The following is a 13,579-nucleotide window of genomic DNA, read 5'->3' as shown; positions in this document are numbered from 1 at the left end:
GTGAGGCAACCTCCGGGCCTGGGGCTTTTGTCAGTGGGCATTTCTGCTCTGTGACCCGTCGAGAGATGCTGTTGTTGCCAGTGTGTGACTCCTGGCTGCAGGTCAGCTGATCTGCTCCTTGTCTGGTAATGGATCTCTGATCAGTTTTCATTGAAGGGTATTGATCCCACGCCCTCTCTAAGTGGGTCAATCATTATTTATTTTTTGCAAGAATTTGGTCGAGTAAAAACTTTGCCAAGGATTCGCAGTAATGATCTCCCTTCTCTATAGTCGGGCACAGCATGAGGCCCTGGTAAATTACACATCTCTCTCCTAACTCCTGGATGCTTTATGGCCGTGCATTATGCATAACTGCGCCGGAGCGTCTTAAACATCCCCCGAGTGGATTGAAATAAAGTTGACGCTGCTCTTTGTTCGCAGCTCAGTCTTTATTTGGCGCTGCTGAATCGGAGATTGCAGTAAAGAGTTTGTCTTAATTATTTTGGAGGACCCTCCCTTCCTCCCCCAGCTCTCCCTCTCCAGTGGTTTGTGAACACCTGAAGTGTTTTTTTTTTTTAAGTGAGATGCCGGATCTAGATGGGCGGATGCCCGGGCAATCCACAGGGAAATGTCACAAAGAAGGGGGAAAAAAAACAAAAGGTTTTTGGGCTCACATCCTGCAGAATTAAGATGCATACATTGAAGTCGTGCTGCATATCCCAGTTAATTCAGGGCTACCATCATGAACAAGTGACCAACAACAAATAAAATGATAAATATATCAATTGCACTAGTCTGCTTAGTTTAATATTTAGCCTACGATAAAATATATATTTTCAATATTTTATGAAACGCTCAGATCTGAGGGGAAGTTTTCAAACTCTACATATGCACTGTAAGTTTTAAACGCATTCCAGCACATCTCATTAAATTTTTGTTCTGCAGCTCAGCAAATGCTCCTTCTGTGCCAAGGAGGAGTGAACAGCGTGAGGAAAGATGGGGAGTCTCTGGCCTGGAATCACCACAAACAGGGCTTCCAGGGTAAGTCACTGACAGCGGCTAGACGTGCAGCACAAAAGAAAAAGAAAGAAACCAATATGACTGCCTTTGGGTTCCTCTGTCGAGAATCAGATGTGGAAGCAGTTTTTTTTTTTTTTAACGGAGGATATCAGATAAAAAGCAAAACTGTCCAGGATTGTGGCTAAAGATGAAAAAAAGCTATTTATTCTTGCTAAACTTTTAGAAGTAATGCAAAATAAAGTACACATGAATTCAATTAACTAAAACAGTACATTATAGACTTTTTGTCTGTATTTGTCTAACACTTTTGTATTTGAAATGAACTATTTTAAAAACAAAACAGACAGAAGTGAATAAGAGTTCATGCATGCAGCCTAACCCAAAGCCCTGACCTTCAAAAGTTTTTTTTTTACAATTTAAACTGGTTTAACTACATTTTAAACATTAACTCGTTTACAAGCATGAGATGCAAAACACGCACATGCACACTCAGTGCCACCAGGTTTGAATCAGCCCATCATCATAATAACACTATAATAATACAAGTTTCAATCTGAAGCTTTTGCTTTTAGCAGCAATAAATCAAAACCGATCGCAATCTAACCATCCACGGAGAAAACAGTCCCGATCTGCCCTTAAACTTTTTAAACTAAATACCTATTTAGTATTTTTCCTCTCCCACAAAGCCCCGCGGCGGTAAAACGCAGCTGTCTCCGTCTCTTAAGCTCTCGTACCTTGCAGGGAAGTGTGGCTAGAGTTGTGTAAAAACGAGAACTGTCCGCTCGGACCTAACCCAGACTCGCTCTTTGAACTGTTCGTGTTGGGTCTGTGTGTAAACGCGCGGAGGGCAGCGGCTCGTTCATGAAGTCATGAAATATAAATTAGTTCTGAGAATTTAGGGGGCTGGGTCTAAGGAGCCGGTGACGTCCTCTGGCTGCGGATTCAACCAAAAGCGCGGGGGGGGTTTTATCAGCAGACTGTTTTTTGTTGTCATTTTTGACGTTATAGTTGTGTTTTAAATACATTTATGCGATAATTCTTTTCTTTTTATGTTATTTTAATATCGCTAGATTATGTTTGGTGAGTTAAACACCTTTAAAATAGTTTTGTTTTTGCTTGGTGAGATTTGAGCGTCTCTCCCCCACGCTGGGAGAGTGGTACGGTCTCAGGCTCAAATTCCGAGAATTGTGCTCGTCTGATTCTTAGAACTGGGGTTCTTAGAAGTGGTGATGCAAGAAGTTTCTAGGAAAGCGCTACCAGGTGATTTTTTAAATTCCATTTTTTCTGTAAATTGGCGCGAACGTGTTATCTGCTGTTTTGCTGTTAATGTTTTATACGTTTGTCCGTGTGCGGGTGCGGTGCCGGGGGAAGCCGGCGCTGTTGTCAGTGAGCAAACAGCCGGAAACTCCGGGGAGGCTGCCGCGGTGACAGCGCCAGCGCCGCGCGCCTGTCAGAGCGGCGCGGTCCGGGCTGTCACGGCGGGGCGGGACGGGACGGGACGCGCGGCTCTCCCCGTCGCCGCTCCGCAGCGCGTGCCCTCATGTCACGATGCTTGGGTGTGAAAGAGAAGCTCAGTGGTTGAACTTGTGTCCGATCTGACGGCGGACAGCGTGGCATTCGGAGCTGCGCTGAGCGGAGCGCAAAAGCAGCTGCGCCGACCCCTCTGTTACCGTAACTCTGTTGCGGAAACATTTCTGCTGAGGGCTGCGCGTGTTTTTCCTCTCTTTAAGCTGTATTTTTTCCGCTGCTCGACAAGCTCTTTTCTTTGAGTTTCGGTTGAGCAGCATTTCTGCGACACAAGTCCAAAATAAACTAAAAAGAGTTCTAAGGACTGTAACTTAGGAAAAAAAAGTTTCTGTCTGGTTGTTTTTCTCATTATTTACCATCAGTCAGTTTTGGGTGTCCTGCTTCTATTCTCGGACGTGGCCACTTATAGACTTCACTCTTGACATTGAGTTAAAAATACTTGTCATAAATCCGCCTGCGTGTGTTAAAGTCAGTTTTGCCTGGGGTAAAGCGGGTTTCACTTTTTGCGCCTGTCTAGAAGTGAGCCAGAAATGCGCAGCGTGTTTGCGCTCAGAGGCACAAACTTTAGCGGCGGCGCTTTATTCTGAAGGGTGCTTTTTCAACGTTATCAAACTTAATGAAGTTAATAATAAGTTATTATTATTTTATTGTAATATTTTTTTCGTTCAAAAAATGCAGATATGATTTCCTTAAATTGTTATGAATATGTAATAAAGGGAGGCAACTTTCTTTCCCTTTATTCCACAAAAAACTTCACTAAAATCCAACTAAAATATTATTTTAATTAAATCTAAGTTTTAATGTGCAAAAAAATAAATATTTTAATCTGTGTTCATTTTTATTTATTGTTTCTACTAAATCTGTTCGCTTAAAAAAAGTAAAAATGTGAATTATTTTCTGTCATGAAAACTTTAGTGTTTCGGACAGAGAAGCAGAAACGATTCCAAACTTAAATGTCTTATGTTTAATAAATGGCGCCTCCTTCTGGTGATTTTCTTGTTTGCCATTACCAGAATCAGAGAAATAGTTTCTCACTGAACATTGCAGGAAAAACAAAATAAAAATGTAATTTTTTTTGCAGGAATAACCTTTTGTCTTTCATTTCTGCAGAACTTGACAAAATGGCTTGCGCAGCTGACAGCTGCATACAGTTCACGCGCCATGCAAGTGATGTTCTGCTCAACTTGAATCGTCTGCGCAGCCGAGACATTCTCACAGATGTCACCATCCTGGTGAACAGACAGCAGTTTCGCGCGCACAAGACCGTTCTCATGGCTTGCAGGTGCGTGACGTTCAGGCTGTAACACGTGCGATTGCTTCAGATGGTGATGTTTACGGTCTCTTGTGTTGTCTTCTTGCAGTGGGCTGTTTTACACTATCTTCACCGACTCCCACAAGTGCAACCTTAATGCTATCAGTCTGGACCCGAAGGTGGACCCGGAGGGCTTTGCCATCCTGCTGGAGTTCATGTACACGTCCCGGCTCACGTTAAAGGAGAGCCTGATCATGGCTATCATGAATACAGCCATCTACTTACAGATGGACCATGTTGTGGACACCTGCCACAGATTTATCAAATCTAGGTCGGTTTACCCGCGCCCTGGCAGAATTCTGCATAAATCCATGATTATCAGCATGGGTGTGTTGGTAACGCTCTCATTCCCTTCACAGCGATCCAGCCGCCAAGCTGCCGAGAGATGAGTTCCTGATCAGTCCCTTGGTTTTACCTCAGGATGTCCATGCCTACCGGCCCCACGACGTCGTTGACAGCTTGCACGGCCGCATGGCCCCCTTCAGGGACGGACGCGCCTACGGCGCAAACATGTTCGGCGGGGTCAGCACCCCCACTAACTACCATCTCTACGGGCAGTTTCCCATGCCAGGATTCCCCTTCCCCCTCTGCAAGCTGACTGATACCAAAAACACTTTTGCTGACCTCTCGAAGGCTGGGATCCACCACAAGAACTGTTCTCCCCACGACAGCACCAGCAGCATCAGGGCAGATTACTCCAGGGCTTTCGGCACCAGCTCCTCCAGCATCATTCACTCCACCACCTACGCTTCCCGGGAGATGGGGAGAGACGATGACATCAGGAAGGAGAGCCACGAGGGTGTGGCCCACTCCGTCGGGCTCAGCTCGAGGAAGCGCGCTTTCCCAGTGCTGAACCTCGAGCACCAGAAAGACAAAGAGCACGCTCCTCGGGCCGATGAAGACCTCATCCATCAGCACTACCCCCTGGGCATCTCCTCCGCTGGGCGCAAGAGTCTCGTAAGCAGCCCGCAGAGCCCCCTCAAATCAGACTGCCAGCCCAACTCCCCGACCGAGTCCAGCAGCAGCAAGAACGCTGGTCTCTCCCACGTCGGCGGGGTGCAACCTCCACAGGGCACGCCTGACCCCAAAGCTCGCAACTGGAAGAAGTACAAGTTCATCGTGCTGAACCAGAGTGCCAGGGAGGGCGAGGTGGGGCTGAGAGATCCGGGGCTTCACTCGCCGCAGCGTCTGGGCCTGCAACCCTACCACCACCCCAGCGACTCCGAGAACCTCGACCCTCAAAGCAGGAGCAAAAGCAGCAGCCACAGCGAGGACCTGCCAATGCCGCAGACCAGTCGCCTCAACAACATCATCAACGGGTGAGGCTGCTTTCACATGTTCCCACCGTACCCAACAATTGAAGGCAAAAGCTGATCTTGAATTTAATTGAATTGTCTGCAGTTCACTCGAGGGTTCGGTGAGGGGAGCGGATCCTTCACACTACCTGAACCGCCTCAGCTGCTCCACCTGCGGCTCCCAGTCGCCTCAGCACTCGGAGGTCTGTCCCCACGCCTCCAGGACCCGCCTGTCAGAAGACATGTCGGAGCTCCACTCCGAATACTCGGACTCCAGCTGTGGTACGTTTACGCTTCACCTTCTCCTCTGAGACAGTCCAGACTCTCCCAGTGCTTAACTGTGACTTTGCTATCTCCCGGGCAGAAAACGGTACGTTCTTCTGTAACGAATGTGACTCCAAGTTTGCCGAGGACGAGGCGCTGAAGCAACACATGCTCCAAGTACACAGCGACAAGCCATACAAGTGCGACCGCTGTCAGGCCGCGTTCAGATACAAAGGCAACCTGGCCAGCCACAAGACCGTCCACACAGGTAAAACCAAAGGTGAAAAGCATGCCTGCAAGTGTGCCGCCTTCGGCTTCGGCGTTGGTTTGTCGCTGAACTCTGTCTGTGTTTGCAGGAGAGAAGCCGTACCGCTGTAATATCTGTGGTGCTCAGTTTAACCGACCAGCAAACCTCAAGACTCACACCCGAATTCACTCAGGAGAGAAGCCATACAAATGTGAGACGTGTGGAGCTCGTTTTGTGCAGGTACTAAAGATTCTTTGGATTCTAGAAATATTACATGTGATTTTATTCTTACTTACATATATATTTATTTATTCTTCAGGTTGCTCACCTTCGTGCCCATGTGTTGATCCACACGGGCGAGAAGCCATACCCCTGTGAGATCTGTGGAACTCGGTTCCGTCACCTGCAGACGCTGAAGAGCCACCTGCGCATACACACCGGGGAGAAGCCCTACCATGTAGGTGTACAGAACCTTAAAAGAATCCTGCCCATCTCGACCGTAAAAGTAATCCTCCACTCTCCTCCTTCCGCAGTGTGAAAAATGCAACTTGCACTTCCGCCACAAGAGCCAGCTCCGCCTGCACCTGCGGCAGAAGCACGGCGCCATCACCAACACCAAGATCCAGTATCGCATGTCCACGGCCGACGTGCCCACCGACCTGAGCAAGGCGTGCTGAGCCAGTGGGCGACGGTCATCACGAAAGCAATCCGGACTTATATGGATTCCAACCTGTACAATCATCCAAAATTGTAGCACCACACTGTGTTCATCAGACAATAAATTTGGCTGCGTATGCCACTCTAAACGGGTTTCCACTACATGTGAACGTAGAGCCACTCGTGGCATCTTAGTCACTTTATTGTTTCTATATAGATATAATATAGAGATCTATGTTGGGGCGTTTTTAAGCTTTGAAGGGATGCAGATAAAGCTTTATTTTGTCGAGAAGGATGGAATGTAAACAGCGTGTTTTTTGAAAAATACAGTATTTTATATCAGAGAACTTACTTTTCTGAAAGTATTGAACATTTTGATTGACGGGTGGTACATATATTTTAAAGATAACAGGCTCTGCGGCTGTGTGACGTTGTGGATACGAGTTTTTATGCAGATGTACAGACGCTTCCTGGAAGCGAGGGGAGAGAAGCTTGTGTCTGATTTTAAGCGAAGACTGTTGCTGTCTGACGAGGGTCTCCCTCTTGTTGTCATGAAGCGGGCAACTGGGTAAATATTGTGACATATCGTGTTGTTCCGTGTGGGATTGCTCTCTGCTGGCAGAGCCAATCCAAGTGTTGAATTTGCATTTCAAGGTACTGCTTTGTAATGACCAAGAAAACCTTTTTTTTTCTTTTGTTTTTGCTTTGGACGTATTTGTATAAACGTGACTTTTGGTTTACTCGTTTTTCTTAAGTGGACGTTTACAGTTTTTGCTCTTCGTTGTAGATCCTACAGTAATGTTGTGTCGATGTTTAGAGTTTTTTCTGTTTGTAGATACACTGTGTATTCGATGTGCCTTTCTCTATGGTGACTGAATTCCTCCCCATTCAGCCCAGCTCTGTTAAGGTACGACTCAAGGACGCCACTCGTCCTCCAACTCTCTGTGCGGAAGAGTGCGTGTGTGTACATATTCTAAATGCTTGTCAATAACCTTAAAAACATGCAACTCCCATCATTGTACATTTTCAGGACTTGACTTTTGGATTTTTTTTTTTGTAAGCTGCATTAAAATTATTGTACGTTATAGATGTATGAATGTAAAATAAAGGTACTGGATTTCTATGTATTAAACAGCAGACTGGAAGCGTGTTTGTCATTGACGGCGAGGACACTTTTTATGAGAAAAACGGTTTAAAGGTAAAAATAATAGATTTTTATCTAAACAGACGGGGTTAACTTTTAGCTTTAATCCAAAAGCAACAAAGTGCTCAGACACGAACAGGTCTGAGGGGAAAAAACCCCATAAATGTTTAAAAAACAACCTTAATAGTCAGTTACTGATTAATCGTAGGGAGTAGGTCAAACATTTCATGGGTGCAGGTTCTCTTATTAAATCGGTTGTTTCATTATCTTGAGGTAGACTTAGGGACAAATGTTTGACACGACCTGATAAGTATTTTTCTCCATTTCACATAAATCCATAAATAAATAAAGGAAAACAAGAGCAATAAATAACAATTAAAAAATGTTTATACTTGAACAAGCATTCATTAAGGACACCCCAAAAGAGCAAAATCACATTAAAAACATGTTCAGTCTCATTAGTAAATAATTAACTACAATAAAATCAAGTGAATGTTTGATTTTTGTGCCCGATTGTTCCCTTTACTCAACCTTGAGACGTTGGGTTTGAGCCAATGAGTTTCTTAAAAAAAAAAAAAGAGTTTTAAAACTTTTTGCAGCTTTTCAAACTAAATTACAGATTGTAAATTGCATTTTTATGTAGTAATATGAGTGGAAATGTATTTTAAAAAAAAATCAGGATTAAATAAAGTCTGAATAAATCATTCTCAGCTGATATGAAAGCTGAAATTTACTTTTACTCTGACATACAGATCTGTTAGAATTATTACCAATTTATACGTAAAGGTTCAAATCAGAACTGAATTGACGCACGTCACTCTTTAAAGCTTTAACTCCTTTTAATCAAACACTACGAGGAGCCAGAGAGTTTTATTTTTTATTATTTAAAGTTTAACTTACAAAATATTTTGACCACAGCTAATGTCACTGCTAAAATGGAAGTCTTTTTTTCAATAGAAAAGGAAAAAAAAAGAGTGGAACATCACATCAAAATATAAATTATCTTTATTTCCAAATGGCATTAAAACAAAAGAAGTTACAATAGTTGGAAGATAAGAAAATGGCGGTCTCATCTGCAGATTTTATACTAACAAACCTAAACTGAGAATGCCAAACCGCCTCAAAGGTAAAGAAAACGTCCAAAAACCCACAGACCTGCTGATCGCCAACATCAGGAATGCTCTCAAATTCTCCATCAAACGGCGCCGTGTGTGGAGGCGGTTCACAGCGGTACTCTTAAAACTGAACTTAAAAGAACCCACGACTGGTGGTTAGAAAAGCCCCCCACCCCCCGGCCTTGCAGCCCCATCACTGCTTCTGCTGCATGGCTTCCTTCCGAGCGGCGTCCTGAAGCAGCTGAGTGTCCACCTCGTCTGCTGGCAGCTGAACGTACCGGACCACCGATCCACGGATGAAACAGTTTTTCACAGACAGCTTGAAAATGTAAAACAAGAGTTTGGAGTCAATGTGAGGAAGATCAGTTCCATGGAAAAAGAATGAACACTTCCAAAAGGATTATTAAGACAACACTTACATGAATATAATAACAAAACAAACAAAAAAACCCCACTTTAGTAGACACACCTGTCCTACTGCTTGTTAACACACTTCTCATCAGCCAATCACATGAGAGCAAATCCATGCATTTGGGCATGTAGACAGTCAAGACGATGTGCTGCAGTTCAAACTGAGCATCAGAATGAGGAAGAAAGGTGATTGAAGTGACAGACAGGCTGGTCTGAGTATTTCAGAAACTGCTGATTTACTGGGATTTTCACGCACAACCATCTCCAGGGTTTACAGAGAATGGCCAGAATAAGAGAAAATATCCAGAGAGCAGCAGTTCTTTGGGTGGAAATGTCTTGTTGATGCCAGAGTTCAGAGGAGAATGATCAGACTGGTTCCAGCTGATAGAGAGACAACAATGTTCTGCAGAATAACATCTCTGAACACTTAACTCGTCCAATCTTGAGGCAGATCAGCTACAGTAGAATTCAACCTTGTCTGGTCTGATGAGTCTATTTCTGCTGTAACATTTGGATGATTGGGTCAGAATTTGGCATCAACAACATGAAAGCGTGGATCCATCCTGCTTTGTATCAACGGTTCAAGCTGGTGGTGGTGGTGTAATGGTCTGGGGATATTTTTGTGGCACTCTTTGGGCCCTTTAGTACAAATTGATCATAGTTACAACACCACAGTCTACCTGAGTATTGTTGATGACCATGTCTATCCCTTATGACCACAGTGTACCATCTTCTGATGCTACTTCCAGCAGGTTAAGGCGCCATGTCTTAAGATGGAATAATCTCAGACTGGTTTCTAGAACATGACAATGAGTTCACTGGACTAATGACCTCCACAGACATTAGATCTCAATAGATCACCTTTGCGATGTGGTGGAACAGGAGATTGGCATCATGGATGTTCAGCTGACACACCTGCAGCAACTGTGTGATTCTATCATGTCAATATGGACTAAATTCTCTGAGGAATGTTTCCTTGTTGAGTCTATGCTACCAAGGATTAAGGCAGTTCTGAAGGCAAAAGGGGTCCAACCTGGTACTAGCAAAGTGTACCTAATAAAGTGGCCGGTGAGTGTAAAACTTTACCATATTTTAAAATATAAGCTTTTAGTGAAGGTTTCTAGCATGAAAAACTTTGATATCTCCCTCCAGGTCAGAGTTGTAGTTCTAACAATTGCATTCATTCATGTCTCTTGTTTTTAAAAGCAGTTCACCTGAAGAACTGCTCTGTCCTACTCAAACAGAACTTCAGATATGCTTCCTCATGTATGCATTTTACACCATTCAGGCAACTTAGCTGCTTAAAATATCTTTGATATGCTTAAATTATACTGACAGAAGCAAAAAAAAAAAAAAAGACTTACCATGTGTGGATACTTCTCTGGGTCTGTCACACTGATGTCTGTCAGCTTGATGTTCAGGTACTATATGATAACAAAAATAACATCTTTAATATGCAAAGACATTTTTGAATGTGTTTAATTTTGAAAATTCTGTTTGTTTTCTAACCTGGTCAACAGAGTGAAGTGTCCCACATATACTGGAGACAAGAGAGAGAGGAAAATGAAGCTTTCAAAGCAAAAGGGAAGATTGTAATTTTTTTAATTAAATATAATTCCCATAATATGCCATTTTCGATTTACCTTAAAACAAAAAGTAAGAAGGTATTTTTTCAATAAATGTATGAATTTGTTTTAAATATTATATGCGGCAGAAAAGTCTGTTTCCTTCTTAAAGTCCCATACCAATAATATTTTGATTCATTGCAAAAGCACTCCCAGTCGTCTTTTAGTTATGATTGATTTTAGCCAAAAATTAAAAACTGGTGCAGTCTTCAAAGACAGAGTTTCTGCAGAGCGGTAGGAGTTCATTTTTAAAATGTACCTCAGAGTTGTGGGCAGGAAGATCCAGCAGTTAAGTTAGCCTACCCTGATTTCCCATCATCCCTTTGTTGCTTACACTCTCGTCCGCTAGCTTACAGCCCCTAACAACCCCAACCTTACATTACTGGTGCAGCAAAAATGGCGACCTGTTTTAAAGCTATCCAGACAAACAGTTTTGATCCAGATACTCAGCTCAGACGAGGAAAACAAAGATCTATTTGTCTACAAGTGAAAGCATCGGAATGGAGAGGAGCAGGGAGCTTATGGCCCGGCAGTTATAGTTTCTATGTAACAACTACAAGCTTCTTCAAACTGCATTTTAATTCGTCTGCTCACAATTCCGCACTCCGATTAAAAAATACTCAGAAATGCAATTTCAATCAAAATTTTTAATACACATGCCCTCTAACATGAGAATAATTGCCACAAGGACATGTTTTTAATTAAGTGGCATTTGAAAAACTGCCATATTTATAAGTGACATATGTTTGAATGTGTTTGATTGGCAGCACCCTTAAAACGCCCTCCTGCATCAAGTTGTAACATTGGAAAACACCAGGCAGAAGAAAGAAAGACAGCTGCCTCAATCAATGATAATGGAGCTCTTAGCTGCACTCCTAAACAGCGCTACCACAAGCACGCGCCATTTTTAACCACACACGGCGCTTCTAAATAAAATGTTGGCATGTTGAGTTATCGAAACCAACCTGAGGTCGTTTTTCAGCTCCACCACAACGTCCTTCCCAACCAAAGACTTGAAAAACGAGTAGAAAAGCTGTAAATAAAAGGACGGCGATGTTAGCATGGGGCCGAGCAGCGGCTCTGCAGACCGCGGGCAAACTCAGCGACACAACAATATAAACTCGAAACAAGTCAGAGGTTTCCAAACCTCAATTTTTATATTAAAAATGTAAAAAGTAAAATTTTAAAGAGAAAATTAATTCTTACCATTTTGGCTGTGGCGTTCAACAGAAAGTGTGGCTGCTACTGATGACGTTATCAGCCTGCGTCGAATTTTACCGGTGAGTAATTACAACTTTACTCCACTAGAGGGAGACACACTCATGTTTAAGGCTTTTCCAGGAACAATCAGATATTTCAAGTGTTTGGTTTCTGAGACCTTTTGCCCTCTCACTCATAATTTTTAATTTAAAAAATAATAATAATATTATTTCCCTATTTATCTTTATTTAAGTGTCATTTCTTTATTTAACATGTATGCAACAGTGCTGTGTGAGATGTGGAGTTCTTTAATTTCCCTGCGGGCACGTCCCAAATGGATTAATAAAGTTGTCTATCTATCTATCTATCTATCTATCTATCTATCTATCTATCTATCTATCTATCTATCTATCTATCTATCTATCTATCTATCTATCTATCTATCTATCTATCTATCTATCTATTAAACAGAGGTTTTATATGTTCTTGAAATATCCGTATCTTCTTGGCCCAAATGACCCATTTTGACCCATTTCTTAAAAAATAATGCAATAAAATACGGAACGCCCAAGACAAGTTTAGCCCCAGTTTTAAACATACCAGAACATTTTTTGTCATTCTTTTATACCCCAAGGTTTTATTTAATGGTAGCATACAGACCCTAAAATAGATTTTAAAATATATTGTGCAAACAAAAACACAAACCTGAAAAAAAAATGCAGAAATCAAACACTGCGTTTTTAATCAGGATTAAATTGATTATTTGATTTTCATAATAGAACATAAACCATGTTAATCTCTGCAATAATAATAATAATAATAATGCTCAAATTAAGCATATCTCACTGGTAAATTACTACGAACACAGGACATATTTTTAAATTACTTTTTCAGGTTAAATGTTTTTTTGTCCCTCAGTGCCAATTGGAGTTTTATTATATCTCTCCTGCAAAGTATTTCTGATATAATCCACAGTTTGATGCATTAAAATCAGAAAATTAACACATTTTGCAGCTTTTTTAAAAATGATGTGTTTATGTATTCTGGTAAGAGACCACACGGGGGCAGTGTCGAGCTCTGGGATTTTTAGTAAAATCTTACTTTGCTCATCAAGGTTTGCAAACTTTTAATCTGAAACCAGTTTCCCCCAAACTGCTAAAGTTAAACTCTTAATAAAAACATCCTAGATGCATGGTAAACTGGACTCATCCACAGGATTGAAGGATGTTTCTGGTAGAGCCTCAATGTCTGACTCTGTGATCTAACTTAATTTTATTTATTCTCAGCTCATTCAGACTGAGTCTTTTTCTCTGCTGTCTTCCTGTTCTAGCCAGAGTTTGACCACAGAATCACTCTGCTCTTCCTTTGCATTAAGTGTGTGGGTGTGATGCAGTTGATTAGGCCTCTGCAGTATTGGCATTTGTCTTTTTATGCACAAGAAAATTCCTGCAACTTCCTGCACACTTGGTCTTTTTCAGTTTCACTTTATGTGTTTTTGATCCAAGTCCGCATTTATTTCACCTGCTATGTTTGCCTGCTGGAAGTATTTCCTTTGAGTTTTTATACTTCCTGAAAAAAAATGAGGAACAGATGAAGATTAGAGACGTTCTCTGCAATCAGAGCTGAAACTTGAAGCTAATGTCTTATATGTAGATACAAAAGCTTGGGAGAACTTCCATATATATATTTAAATTATGGTTCATTATTAACTAGCAAGTAAGAAACTACTTAAAGCAGTAGCTTTTTTAAATAAGCAAATCAAACCACAAAAACTTAGTTTGAA

The 13,579-nt window shown here is 42.0% G+C and overlaps 2 protein-coding genes across 5 annotated transcripts in view; one reads left to right on the top strand and one right to left on the bottom strand.

Annotated features, from left to right (window-relative positions):
- The window catches only part of bcl6aa (BCL6A transcription repressor a), a 13,298-nt gene extending 5,503 nt beyond the window's left edge, over positions 1-7,795 (top strand). The window contains exons 2-10 of one of the 4 annotated variants that reach the window (XM_024279113.2): positions 925-1,020; positions 3,637-3,808; positions 3,888-4,109; positions 4,198-5,157; positions 5,240-5,415; positions 5,498-5,677; positions 5,754-5,884; positions 5,964-6,101; positions 6,178-7,795. In XM_024279113.2, the coding sequence (XP_024134881.1) occupies positions 925-1,020; positions 3,637-3,808; positions 3,888-4,109; positions 4,198-5,157; positions 5,240-5,415; positions 5,498-5,677; positions 5,754-5,884; positions 5,964-6,101; positions 6,178-6,321 (2,219 nt within the window). In that variant the 3' untranslated portion in view covers positions 6,322-7,795. Of the gene's footprint in view, positions 1-924; positions 1,021-1,428; positions 2,260-3,636; positions 3,809-3,887; positions 4,110-4,197; positions 5,158-5,239; positions 5,416-5,497; positions 5,678-5,753; positions 5,885-5,963; positions 6,102-6,177 lie in introns of those variants that run through there. The other 3 variants (XM_024279114.2, XM_036211662.1, XM_024279115.2) reach the window with 3 other exon arrangements.
- A 632-nt stretch (positions 7,796-8,427) lies between these two features.
- On the bottom strand, positions 8,428-11,927 carry smx5. Its single transcript, XM_024278123.2, has 5 exons — positions 11,803-11,927; positions 11,562-11,629; positions 10,481-10,511; positions 10,336-10,395; positions 8,428-8,879 (listed from the first exon to the last, which is right to left on the bottom strand). Exons 1-5 carry the CDS (start codon positions 11,803-11,805, stop codon positions 8,754-8,756), a joined length of 288 nt encoding a protein of 95 aa, XP_024133891.1. The 5' UTR covers positions 11,806-11,927; the 3' UTR covers positions 8,428-8,753.
- Positions 11,928-13,579: the final 1,652 nt, after the last annotated feature.

The sequence above is a fragment of the Oryzias melastigma genome, linkage group LG4, assembly GCF_002922805.2.
Source record: "Oryzias melastigma strain HK-1 linkage group LG4, ASM292280v2, whole genome shotgun sequence".
In the NCBI taxonomy this organism is placed as follows: Eukaryota; Metazoa; Chordata; class Actinopteri; order Beloniformes; family Adrianichthyidae; genus Oryzias; species Oryzias melastigma.
Note: the sequence above shows the minus strand (reverse complement) of the source record. Positions and strands in the feature narration are given on the sequence as shown.